The sequence below is a fragment of the Ruditapes philippinarum genome, unplaced genomic scaffold (genome assembly GCF_026571515.1).
Source record: "Ruditapes philippinarum isolate M1 unplaced genomic scaffold, ASM2657151v2 ctg6786_1_1_1_1, whole genome shotgun sequence".
NCBI classification, from domain to species: Eukaryota; Metazoa; Mollusca; class Bivalvia; order Venerida; family Veneridae; genus Ruditapes; species Ruditapes philippinarum.
This window is the reverse complement of record NW_026857591.1, coordinates 26484-40544: the sequence shown is the minus strand read 5'-3', so window position 1 is coordinate 40544 and position 14061 is coordinate 26484. Positions and strand designations below refer to the sequence as shown.

Below are 14061 nucleotides of genomic sequence, written 5' to 3'. Positions count from 1 at the left end.
CTGATTTTTCTGTCGCCTTAACTGTCGCCTTAAAAAATTGGACATAATAGCGGTTACTTTTGTCGGCGGATTCCCGTTAGGCTTATCTGGTAAGCATATCTTACTCATTATATGAGCCGTGTCATGACAAAACCAACATAGTGCGTTTGCGACCAGCATGGATCCAGACCAGCCTGCGCATCCGCGCAGTCTGATCAGGATCCATGCTGTTCGCTTTCCAACTCTATTACAAGTAGAGAAACTGATAGCGAACAGCATGGATCCTGATCAGACTGCGTAGATGCGCAGGCTGGTCTGGATCCATGCTGGTCGCAAGCCCATTATGTTGGTTTTGTCATGGCGCGGCTCATATGTTGGATTGACTCCAAACTTGGTATGCATGCTTCTTTCAATGACTCAAAGTGCAGTGCACAAGAATCATTACTCTGCACTTCCTATTTTTAGAGTTATTGCCCTTTGTCCAGGCCATTTCTCCTAAATATGAAAGCTATGGACTTCGTTGGATGATAGATCTCAAGAAAAAGTGCAGCACACTTAAACTGGTACTTTGTATTTCATGATATATTTTTGAGTTATTGCCTCGTGTAAATTTTCATAATTAAAATGTCCGGGCCAATTCTCCTACTCTTTAAAAGCTATTGACTTGAAACTTCATAGGATGATGTATCTCATTGAGAAGTGCAGTGCACAAGAACTTGTACGCTGCACTTAATGATTTTAGAGTTGTTCCCCTTTGTTAATTTCGGCGTCCCCTTAGGCTTGTCTGGAGCATAACTCACTGACTATCGGTCAGATTGACACCAAACTTGGTATGCATGCTTCATTCAATGAGCTTAACACTTCTTATTTGTTGAGATATTGCCCTTTGTAAATTTTCATATATGTACAGTCAACTATCTTTATCTCGACAACGCTTTTCTCGATATTTCGTTATCTCGATGAAACTTTGAAAGTCCCGATTTTCTTCCTTCTTTATCTATATTGGAAATATTTGTTTATCTCGATATTTTTATTCCGATATTTTCAGTATCTCGATGAAAAATTTCAGCCCCAACAGTTATTTTCACACTATTATCCTTTGTTTATCTCGACTAATAGTTTTCTTTCATCTGTTCCCTTCAGACGTGTGAAAAACACAAACTAGACGATAATTGTTCAATAGCGTGTAATAATGATGATTATGTTTGTAACAAGTTTAGCTGTTTTTATAAAAGTTAATCTATTTAGCGTGTTGATTGACTCATGTCCAAAATGGGTGAATTGTACGTTCTTTATAAATATTCGAATATTGTATCAATTCGTTATGACTATAAATGTAAATGAAATAGTGAAAGTATTGAAACGCTATCGTTTCACAACATCACCATCAAGTCAATCAGCGGTCGAACAATCTCGAGGAATACCCGATAAATAACCCGGGAGGATATCCGGATCAACCATCCTGAAAACAACAATGTTTTCACTATATTGGTGTATTACTGAATAAACCTCACTTTGTGTTTTTATCTCAGACACCCGTATTTCCGCTGGTAAACATCCGCTTATGTTACTTTGTTAAATATTGACTAGGCCTATGAAAACAAGACATGGGGATGTTATAGTTTATTTAACATAAGGTATGCACATGTCTTTTGTAAAAATCAGTGTCTGCCTTATTCAAACCATAAAATGTTTATCTCGACATTTCATTATCTCGATATTTTTTGGACGGTCCCGATGACTTCGAGATAACGAGAGTCGACTGTATTTCAATGTTGCAAAACAGTTAAATATCAATTTTATTTCACAATTTCAAAACTTGTAATGCTTACATGATACACAACTCGTAATGCTTTGTGGAAAGAAAATGATGAAACATCACTTTTAGCTCGACTATTCGATAAGAATAAGTAGAGCTATTGTAGTCACCCGAGCGTCGGCGTAACAACTTATGTTAAAGTTTGCGTACAATCTCAAATATTTTCAAAGTTCATTGACGTATGGCTTTAAAACTTTGCACACTTGTTCACCATTATAACCCCAACCTGTAGACAGGAGGAAATAACTGTATCAAGCATTTTGACAGAATTATGCCCCTTTTTCAACTTAGAATTTACATTTAGATTTGCATACCACCACAGATATTTTCATATTCTATTGAAACAAGTTGAAATTTTATACTCTTATTTGAGAGCATAAAAGGACTCTCTTCAAGGCCTATAACTGTAACATGGATTTCAAGAAAAAATTTGTTCTTTTGTTATTAACTATAATATTAAATAAAATTTTACATTATCAAGGCTCTTTTACTATCAAGCATTAAGAATAGTCGAGCATTGCTGTCCTACCGACAGCTATTGTTTTAAAAACCAATTCTTAAACATGCAGTTGAAATGATTCTTGTAGTTGAAATGATTCTGAGAAATTCTTTTTACAAAAAAAAAAAGAATTTTCAGGATAAAATAGTTTTTTATTTAGAATAGACCCAAGATATTTGGCACTTATCTATATTTGGCTGCTTAAAAACTATGGATGCAAAAAAAGTAGGAAGAATGTTAATCTTTTAAATGTATTACAAGCCATGGCTAGTAAGTTTTAAGCTCTTGTAGTTTAATTGTCAAAATGCCTCTTTAGTGTATTACATAAGAGGAGTTCTGAGTTCAAATCTCAGCGGGAGCACTTATATTAATATGCTAACTATGGTTTGTAAAATTAAAACAGGGCTATGAATGTTATGTCTATATCAAAGTTATTTTTTATTTGACATTTATTAAAATCAAGGTTTTGTAAATTTAATAAGATATTTGACAGTATGATTTTTAAAAACTGTATCACCTTAAAATAGTGAAACTACATTTTCTAGTGTGTCTCAAATCATTTTTGTATACATTGCTTGCATTTTGTATACATTGCTTGCATTTTGTATACATTGCTTGCATTTTGTATACATTGCTTGCATTTTGTATACAGAGTTATAGCTACATTTTTGACATTTGCTATTATAGGAACATCACTTCCGAAACATCACCCACCTCCTGAAAAAAAATGTGATAAAATTGATGGAAAGTTGTAAAACTGTATAAAAATATGTCCAAACATCCAAATATAATTAGTTAACCTGATTTACAATTCGGCAATAAATTTTCCTATTTTCAAAATATTTTAAAAAATTAGCATGGAGTTCTGTAACAAAAATTTAGCTGTGCATACCACAGGTTAGTCTTGTGAATAAAGGTCAAATTATCATAAAATAATCTCCCTTTGATCAACAAGAACAAAATTACTATCCAGCATTCATTTACTATATATACACCTGGAAATAAGTAGTAGTGCTTATTTATTATAACTTATTTCCAGGTGTATATAATATACATGTATACCCATGAATTTTCCTTTCAATTTTGAATGCCTTAGATTTATGTACCTGAGTCAACAATATCAATAAACCTTTGAAACTTTCTTTAAACTGATGTAAATCAGTGAACATACACTGAACAAAAGTTCTAACCGATCACCCTGAGTTTTCGCTTATATATGAAAAAGAATAATACCAATAGATCCAACTTTTATTTTATTTCGAAGAGAATGAACACATTGAGAATAATAAAATTGTAACATTTTTCTATTTAAATAATGCTTTATCGATATTTTTAAAAAATATTTTTATGAACAGCCACTCACCTGTCTGATAGGGGCTCCAGCATTCAACATTCCAACTGCTACGGCACAATCCTGCATCGACATTCGTGCCATGTTTTATGTTTTTCACTTATAAAGTTAACAAGGATTTATGCAATGTAAAATTTTATACTCACCACGCTCTGCACGAACATTTCATGCAAAATGTGTAAACAGCTCCCTGTCTCCCGCTTGAGTGCATGGAACCGTGTTAAATTATTTTTCTTTCCACAAATCGGTAGAAAATGACAAAAAAATCACCTCTGCAAAATTTTATAAGGATCTATTGACCCGTTATAAAATAATCAAAATTTAAAAAGTGATCGGTTAGAACATTTGTTAAGTGTAAAGTGTTAAGAAATAAATACATTAATTTATTTTCACAAAAAAACCCAGAAAAATACAAACATGATGAACATTTTCCTGATTTTGCCCTCAAATTCTGAATAGTGTTGTAATATTTCCCATTATACATGTAAATGTATCAATTAAGAAATATTGATTTTATGAGAGAATAATTATAGTCTGCATATATGCTGCCCATCACTTCCAATTTTATTCTTATTAACCGATTGATATGTCACAGCCTGACAGGGGCTCAAACACCTAGCTTACCCTTGGAACACTGTTCTTCGAAAGGAGGCCGGTATTTTACCCCTATCAATTAGGAGAAAGTCACAAACTCTTATTATTAAACCAGGATTGAGCCTTAAGTGCAGACAATATTAACCTAATGTTCGGGAATACAAGGGAAAATACAACATTGTTTTACATTTTAAAACCTTTAATTTTATTTGTAATAGTAGTGCCATTTAAGCTCTTAAATTGTTTATTTAGATATAATTTTGGTAAAGATCCCAGTAGTACCTATAGTATTAAAAGTCATGACAGGTCTTTAAAGTAACATGCATTTCCTATTCCCTTCTGACATTAAACTGAAGATATCATCAAAACTCTATTTATTGCAATGTTTCACCATCATATATCTATCTATCTATCACTTAAAACAGGTGTTTATGGGGACCCTGTTTGTTTACTTTAGTCCTTTTTTTTACTTTTTTGACACCTGTTTATTTCATATAATTTGTAAGTTGTATCTCTAGTAAAGTCCATACCAGATATCACCTAAACTATAGAAGAGCCAAATTAATCTATAGCTATACTCTATAAATTAAATCAATAAGGATCATGTTTTTACTTAAATAACCAAATTCATTAAGATTCTCCTAAAAATAGAAAATATTTAGTGAAATAACCCTAATTTAATAAGATTAGGCTTATTTAATCCCAAAAATAACCAAAACAGTTATAAAAATCCATACAATTGTATGATAATTATTAACAAACATCTTTAAGGGTCCAAACCAAAAAGTCCCTATGAAATTCTATGAACTTGTATAAAAGTTACAATGATTATCCTATATAGCCTAACAATTTCAAGATAAGAAGTCAATCCAACAATAAATGAGGTAATTTTACCCTAATTTAACTTCTCCTACAAGAAAAGGTCTATAGTTTATTAATTTGATATAATAATATCTATTAACAACAATATCTAACTGACTTGGAGAAGAAAACCCCATCAAATTCCATCGGAAACTAAGTTAAGTTATGACATAATCAATTATAATGGCCATTTACAGTCCAGGGGAGAGAACTGTGAAAAATGGACCTCACACTGATTTTTCAGCATGCAAATTGAATTAACTGAATAAGTAGTTCTATACACACAAGATATATCCAATATAATTGAATACAACTTATTAAGAGTTTAAAAGAGTTAATCTAACCAATTACAACATAAGATTCTTTAATAATATAGGAAAAAAAAGAAACTTTTATAGCCAATAAATGAAAATACCACTAAATAGCAGGAGTTATCTGCTCTCCCCTTTATAACAAATACATATATGACTTATATGACACTATGATATGTTTTAAACTTAGTTTGTGTAAATATAATCATATGAAAAGTGCTGTGATAGGTCTACAATGTTAATAAATTCTAGAAAATGTCCTTAAACTACTTTATTTATTAATGATTATTCACTCCTTAAATAACACTTATAACATGTCAGAAGAGAAATTAAACATAATATGATAAATGTTGAACCCTGATATAAATTATTTGTTTACCTGGGTGCCAGACCATACTTTAAACCTTAAATATTTGAGCCGCGTCATGACAAAACCAACATAAGAGTGTTTGCGACCAGCATGGATCCAGACAAGCCTGCGCATCCGCGCAGTCAGATCAGGATCCATGCTGTTCGCTATCAGTATCTCTACTTGTTATAGGGTTTGTAAGCGAACAGCATAGATATTGATCAGACTGAACAGATGCGCAGGCTTGTCTGGATCCATGCTGGTCGCAAATACTCTATATTGGTTTTGTCATGACGCGGCTCATATGTTAATTATCTTATTATTTTCTATATATCTCAATAAACATGGTAATTTATAGTCGTTTTACTCCCTACAGTACGCGCCTCCTCCATGAAAAATAATAAGTTTAATATGTTTAATCTTTTACCTTAAAAAAACTTTATAAGAAATTGTTTATTTGAGCTTAAGATATATTAAAGTCATGTTCAGATATAAATAACATGTTGTACTTTATGTAGTTGTACAAATATATGTATGTGTATGGCAATCTAATGCTAAATATACATTGTTAATTAATATTAGTTAATAGGAGATAGACACCAAGAATTCGAGATTTGTGCAAAAAAACAGACAGGTTACCATTTTTAGCTCGACTATTCGCAGAATAATCAAGCTAATGCAGTCACCCATTTGTCGGCGTCGGCGTCCCTGTGGTTAAGTTTTTGCATGTAAGCTGGTATCTCCATAACTACTGAAGGGAATGGATTGAAACTTCACACACTTGTTCTCTGTGATTATCTAAGATGATTGGCACAAGTCCCATAACTCTGATTGCTTTTTTACATAATTATGCCCCTTTTTCGACTTAGAAATTCTTGGTTAAGTTTTTGCGTGTAAGCTTGTATCTCCATAACTACTGAAGGGAATGGATTGAAACTTCACACACTTGTTCTCTGTGATTATCTAAGATGATTGGCACAAGTCCCATAACTCTGATTTGCTTTTTTACATAATTATGTCCCTTTTTCAACTTAAAAATTCTTGGTTAAGTTTTTGCGTGTAAGCTGGTATCTCCATAACTACTGACGGGAATAGATTGAAACTTCACACACTTGTTTTCTGTGATTATCTAAGATCATTGGCACAAGTCCCATAACTCTGATTTGCTTTTTTGCATAATTATGCCCCTTTTCGGACAATTTTATGTATTCATATAGGTAAGCATTATTATACTCAATGAAACACCCTTGTGACAACTTTTCGAATAATCGAGCGTTACTGTCCTCCGACAGTTCTTGTTCCAATTGCTTTCAGAGACTAGATAAAAAATACTTAGCATGAATATACACAATTTAGAAATTTATTATCATTCTTTCAACAATATAGCACCAGTATACATTACAAAATATTATGCATCAATATGCATTTTAAAAAAAATCCACGTCGAACTGAAGCTGATGAAAATGTTACTTATTAATCAGACTTGTTTATTCCAAATACATGATTTACTTATAAAAGCATTTTAGGTCAATAAAAATACTGATGTTCCATACTTATCTATTGACACAATGTTGCTCGGATTTACTTAATAACAGTATAAATTTATTCCGCTGTGGAAACGGATATTAAATCATAGTAACGTATCTGTTTCACCGTTCTACTATGAACAAAATTATGAAAACCCTAACACGTTAGATAGATATTCATAAAGTTTTTTAAACAACAGACCAATAAATAATATGTCTGAACCAGTACTTTTAATATTAAATAGAACACACAAAATCTTTTCCAGTTTTTATAGGTTTTATTGTTTTCTGACTGTAGCTTCAAATAGTCAAATAACATTGTGACTTTAACAAGAACATTTAAATAAAGACACCCATCTATTAGAATATGTAACAGCTAGATTAATGTGAGTGTTTCATAGTATGAATTGACATTCTGTATTTCGTTTGTCTTTTTGGTTCATCTGCTGTTCAATTGTCTTTATATACTGGTACAATCTTGATCCTTGATTGTATCATACTTGGTGATATGAGTAACTTACATGTATATGCTTATCTACATTTAACAAAATTATATCAGAAACAATGGTACCGCTTAAAGAAAACCATATAGTATTATAATCAATCCATATATATGCACCTCCAAGATTTTGATCTATATCCAAATTAGTCCATTCCTACCATAGACAGACTATCTTGATACGACGCTCACTAAAATTTAGAAACTAACGGGCATTCATTTAAAAATACTTTAATATGTTGTTTTTTTTTTTCATTACGTTACAGTGCTGTTATATATTGCCTAACCATATCTTACTAATTTTTAAACCAAAGTTTTGTTGAAGATTTAGTTATATATATTAAAACAGTACTCAAACTCTTTCTAAACAGATACGTTACAATGATAAAACATATACGTTACCAGAAGTTATACAGTCCTCTACATTTTATTTTAATACAAATTTTGTAAACCAAAAAGATATCAACATATATTTATTCCAGGAAATAAAACAGTAAATCTTTATATGTTTCTTTCCTGTTTTCAACATTTTATTTTCTAGAAAACTCAACTAATCCTTGAATTTCAAATTCCTGATTCACATTTTCAGTTTTCCAATAAAATCGAGATCATTGCATCATTTATCGGCTACACGTACGCTATGCTTAGGAAAAAGATCTATATCAATTCTGAGTGCATTCTGAGTGATTAATTACAAAGCATTTGAACGAAAAGCGTGCATAATTGTAAAATGATAATAATATTAATATCTGTTCAATATATGAGGGACATGCATTTAAGCTGGTAACTTTTTTCCAAATTCACTGTAGAAAACAATAAAAAATCGTTCACTTAGCAGGGGCGTAACTGAGCTATTTTGATAATTATGTACTCCTAAAAATAGGGGGGTTCGGGGGCATGCTCCTCCGAGAAAATTTTTGGAAGAGGAAGTGATATCCTGGTATTTCGTGACTATCTAGAGGCTATATTGACAACATATTGGTGATGATTTAAAACTCTTTTTATTAAAATTAAAATACATGTATGTAAAATCACGGATTTATATTACATAATATAAATCCGTTGTAAAATGAACAAGTACGTTATATATACCATAAAACTTTTCTAATATTTATAATTGATTTTTTTTTGCAGCACAAATTTGTTATTTTGCGACTTTCAAACAGTTGTTATAGCAAAAAATCTCCCGTGTTCAGTAAATTTTAAACTAAAAAAATCAACAAACAAACAAACCTACAAACAAAATCAAAGCACAGAAGGCGCTGAATTTGTTTGGGTCTCAGAATGTCAGAAAGGTATAGGTTGTGAGATTATAAACCAATTTGTTTTTGTATAGTGCCACCAATGCTTTCCAGTGTTTTAACTGTAGTAAATTGGCTATAAGACTAATTGCAACCCTGATAGTCAATTCAATGCTTATTTGACTTAAACAATTTTTTTAATGAGTTGCCTCAACTGGGATTTGAACTCGAGACCTCTCGATTCATAAAGCGAGCGCGCAAACCCCTCGGCCACGGTGAAATTATAAGTTAACGACCTGAAGAAAACCATATTATTCTAAATTAGGGTTTGTAACTCTTATTATTTCGAGGCTAAACAAAGATGTAAATAATCAAGGAGCTTACTGTAAGCATATGTATATCTATAAAGAATGAAACAATATTAGAAATCTTCGACCATTCGGGAACTACTTTGCTTGAAAATTAATGCGCCTGTCATTTGACAATCTTTACGCGTTGATCTCCTCTGAATTTTTCGGCGTTAGTGTACTTCAAAAAAGTGGACTACTTTAGGCATTTGCAATTAACAGCATTAGGCTCTGAAATTTAGCTACCATTATTTGTTTGGTCTGACGACCCAAACAAATAAAAACAAATTGGTTTATAATCTCACAACTTTCACCTTTCTGACATTCTGAAACTCAAACAAGTTCAGCGCCTTCTGTGCTTTTATTTATCATTGTAGGTGTAGTTGGTTTCTGACCTACATTTGTAACCAATGGTATTTAAGGTTATAAAACCTTCAGCTAATTAAAGATGTTTGTCATTGGTTACAAACAATAGTAATGTAACTTTAGGACGACATTTATAAATATTTACACAATTTTAGATACCAAAAAAGAGCAAATATTTCATTTAAAAGGGGAATTAAAAATATACAGCATAATGATTAAAAATACAAATTTTTCTTGGTCTTTTATATTATATAAAAGTAGGCTTGAAGTATATATCTCCTAAAACATTGAAATCATATACAAGTCATCACAATTAATGAATTATTCAAATACTGAATTTATGCCGTTTTTTAATGAAGACTTTTTTGTTCATTATTTTCCGAAAAAGAAAACTTCATGGCTTATTTTAATGCTGACTTCACACTTCGCACCACAAACGTAAATACATTAATCATTTTATCATTTATTATCTAGATAATGAGTATAAAATAGACCCCCTCCCCCAATCTTATCACTTCTGCACTCACTTTATCTTGATAAAGATCTTGATACAAGCCTTTGATTACCAATGTTGCATAATGCAAGATTGTGCTTCAGCTGATTGCGCAAAGATCTGTTTACAGTAGTCTGGATTACCTGCCCCTTACCACTATCGTTATCGTACTTTTACGTAGCAAAGTACGACCGGGAACCAGACTACTGTTTACACGAGCCAACAGAGCGAGTGCAAGCAATCAAAGCCAGTAATACAGTCCACAAGAATGGCATACTCACGTACTTTTTCTTTAATTACAAACTCCTACGCAATGGTCTCCATTTGCTTCGCTGCATAGACGTAGCCAATCAAGTTTGCTTTAATTAATTACATTCAAATTATTTCTCATTAAATAGGCGTGTGCACATTTGTGATGTCACAACTCGAGCAATACAATATGTGGAGAACGGAAATTCGTTTCGCGCGTTACCGTATTTACGTCAGATTCAGCTGATCTTGTGAAAACTTTTAAGATGTTTAATCCTAATCCAGACTTAGTTAAAATGATCTTAAAATAGAAATCATCTGTAATTTTTCTATGGATTTGTTTTATAAATAACAACAAACACTATCAAGGAATTAAATGACATAATACAAATGGGCCCATTGTATTCAACATATAAATAACTGTTTCTTAATATTAAGCATATTCATTTTTAAACAAAAAATTGTTGTGTAAGGACGTGTATTGTATATGTATTTGAATTGCAACATTTTCTCTCTCCAACACTTGTGAAATAGAAAACAAACATACATTCAGTATTTACATATATGTATTTATGTTTGACGGTACACCTAGGAAAGTGAACAGTTGTATATAAGCAAAACTGAAATTTCCACAGTAATCTCTCTTTGATACATACAACTTTAATTATTTCATGTATTTAAAGTAAGCGTTTCTACTTACCATATACCGGTATATAATCAGAAATGTTATTGTTTATGGAATGGACACTAAAGTAAGTGAAATTGAAATAAAAGGTAAAAAATGTGCCCGGAGGAACTGGTATAATATAGAGTATACTAAAATAGTTCTTATGAATGACATTATCACCTTCCCTTAAGTGTTGTAGATAGCATTAGGTAAGATACAAATCTCCAGTAAATGTGGCAGGTTTTATCACTATATAATACCAGAGATGATCGAAGATGTTATCTATGTCTCTGATAATACCTTGCAAAAATAGATTTAAAGTCTTATTGATCGCTGTACATTTTAATAGTATGTCACATCGACCTTTTTAAATGTTTAAATACAATTAATTTCAGTGAAAAAGAGGTTCTCAAAGAAATTGCGCACTGAAAGTACTTTAGTCACATTTTCAAAAGACTAGTACCTCTATACAATGTGTATATTTACACCCGCTATTGAAAATCCATCGACCAAATCAGTATCGATATCTTGCATATATTACGGAAAACAAATATCGATCCGTAGTTCCGTACCCATTGGCGCAGAATACTTGATTCGTTTAAGCCATTACAACACGGACTGTAAGTTAACAGCCTGGTAAGATTTTTATTTGTTTACTTTAAATAATGTACGAATGATATGGAATAATTTAATATAAATATGATAGCTGAAGTATCATTTTACATATACTAGTATAACCAAAATGTCTATATTTATTTATATGTTTGTAATTGTTTGACTCGTAACTGTGTTTTACAGAGTATAGAAGAGCAACATGGATAACACAGTGAAGGAAGAGATTACGAGATGGAGGCACGTTTATTTTTCGACACTTTGTCTTGGATTGGAGCAGCAATGGAAGAGTTCACAATACACAGACACGACCGTGACTGTAGGGAAAAGAACGTTTGAATGTCATAAAGTGATCTTAGCGGCGATGTCGCCATTCTTTGAGGCAATGTATCTAAGCGGAATGCAGGAAAGTCAGAGTGGAGAAGTCACACTAAAGAATATAAACCCACAAACATTTGAAAACATTTTGAAATTTATATACTCGGGTGAAGATGTAATCAATACTGAAAATGTGGAAAGTATATTGCAAGCTGCGACAATGTTGCAGATAAAATGCTTGAAAGAAAGATGTGAGGAGTTCATGATTGAAAATGTGGATCCAGAAAATTGTATAGCTACTTGGAAATTAGCGTCTTCTCATACGTGCAGTTTTCTTAGTAGAAAAGCATTTAAGTATGTCTTGTATTACTTTCAAGACATACAACAAACTTATGAGTTTCTTAATCTTGACTATGATGACGTACTAGCAATTATAAAAGACAATAACCTCCGTACACCTAATGAAGAAAGTGTTTGTGAGGCAGTATTTAGATGGCTAAATCATGATTTAGACAACAGGAAACAATACATTGACAAAATAATGGAGCATATAAGACTACCACTAATGCAGCCTGAGTATTTACTGGAAACGTTGGACACTAACACATTGGTGAAAGAAAATGACAAATGCAGAGAATATGTCGAGGAAGCAAAACGTTTTCACCTTTTACCTGCCAGGAGACATGAATTTGTTTCAGCAAGATTAGTTCACCGTAATCAAGCTGAATATGAAGAGATGATTGTATGTATTGGAGGAAACGTTCACCCGGAGAAAACAACAACCGATGTATTGTGTTACAGTATGAAGAGGTTACAATGGATACGGCTTGCTTCTTTGCCATATGATCTTGGTGTGGAATTCGCCATTTGCACATATGGGAACGCTGTGTATGTTTCCGGCGGAAGTGAGGTACTTAATGGAATGGTTTATCTTCACGCGCTTCATAACAGGTGGTTTAAATGTAGACGTATGTTGATTGGTCGGAGGCGGCATTGCATGGTAGCTGTTGGAGATTCTTTGTATGTTTTAGGTGGTTATGATGATGAAGCCGAGGAAGGATACAATACCCTGATAAGTGTTGAGAAGTTTGGGGTAATGAGCGGAAGCTGGGAGGATTGTGGCTATTTGATTTCTCCTGTAAGATCAGCTTCAGCGTCTGTCTTGCAGGACAAAATATATGTCTTTGGGGGATTAGACGGTGATGGAGTCACTACATCGGCTGTGCAATGCTTTGACACACGTGTCAGAACATGTACACATTTGACTAACCTCCCGTCGCTATCTGGCATGTCGTCTGCTGTGGTTTGCAATAAAACGACATATTTAGTTTTTCCTTCTGGGGAAGTTTTGAAAATGAACGGAACTGGAGAAAGATGTGGCGAAATAGAAAGTGCTGGAAACATTGAAAATTTCGACCGTTGGGGTTTTGGAATTGTGCAGCACGAAGGAAAAATCTTTATAATTGGAGGAATAGATTCATCTGATATCTTTGACGAGATCATTATATTTGATCCAACAACAGGTGAAAGAGCAGATTCAGGTGGCCATTATATAAGAAGACCAATGTTTGGATTTGGCTGTGCTAAAGCAACTATTCCTCAAAGTGTGTTCAGATTGTCTTGACGACTGCTGATTGACACCATGCAGTTTGATTGGTGCTATAGTTGCCAATATTGCCGTAACTACAAACACATCTGAACATGGTTGCATATTTAAACTTTTTTCTACTATTTTCGCCAAAACAGTTGTAAAAATTAATTCTTAATACAATTTCCTATTCTTTTTATAAACACAATTTGCAAATAAATCTGGACACAAAGTGATCCCTCGGAAGTTATCCTGTGAAAAAATATCGTAAATCTGACGATAGTTTGCAGTCCTTGTACAAAACTATGATAGTTACTTAACAGATGTGTTGCGTATACTTTAAATTGTTTAATTGTTCACCAGCTCTTTTTGTTGATTAAAAGTGTTTTAGA

At 32.5% G+C, this 14061-nt stretch overlaps 1 protein-coding gene across 2 annotated transcripts; it reads left to right on the top strand.

Moving 5' to 3' along the window:
• Nucleotides 1-11657: 11657 nt before the first annotated feature.
• On the top strand, nucleotides 11658-14061 carry LOC132750258 (kelch-like protein 24). 2 transcript variants are annotated; one of them, XM_060740199.1, is made up of 2 exons: nucleotides 11658-11787; nucleotides 11950-14061. In XM_060740199.1, the coding sequence occupies exon 2, from the start codon at nucleotides 11966-11968 to the stop codon at nucleotides 13703-13705; it is 1740 nt and encodes a 579-aa protein (XP_060596182.1). In that variant the 5' UTR covers nucleotides 11658-11787; nucleotides 11950-11965; the 3' UTR covers nucleotides 13706-14061. The 2 variants fall into 2 exon arrangements, with proteins under 2 accessions (XP_060596182.1, XP_060596183.1); XM_060740200.1 differs by having other exon boundaries at nucleotides 11726-11771.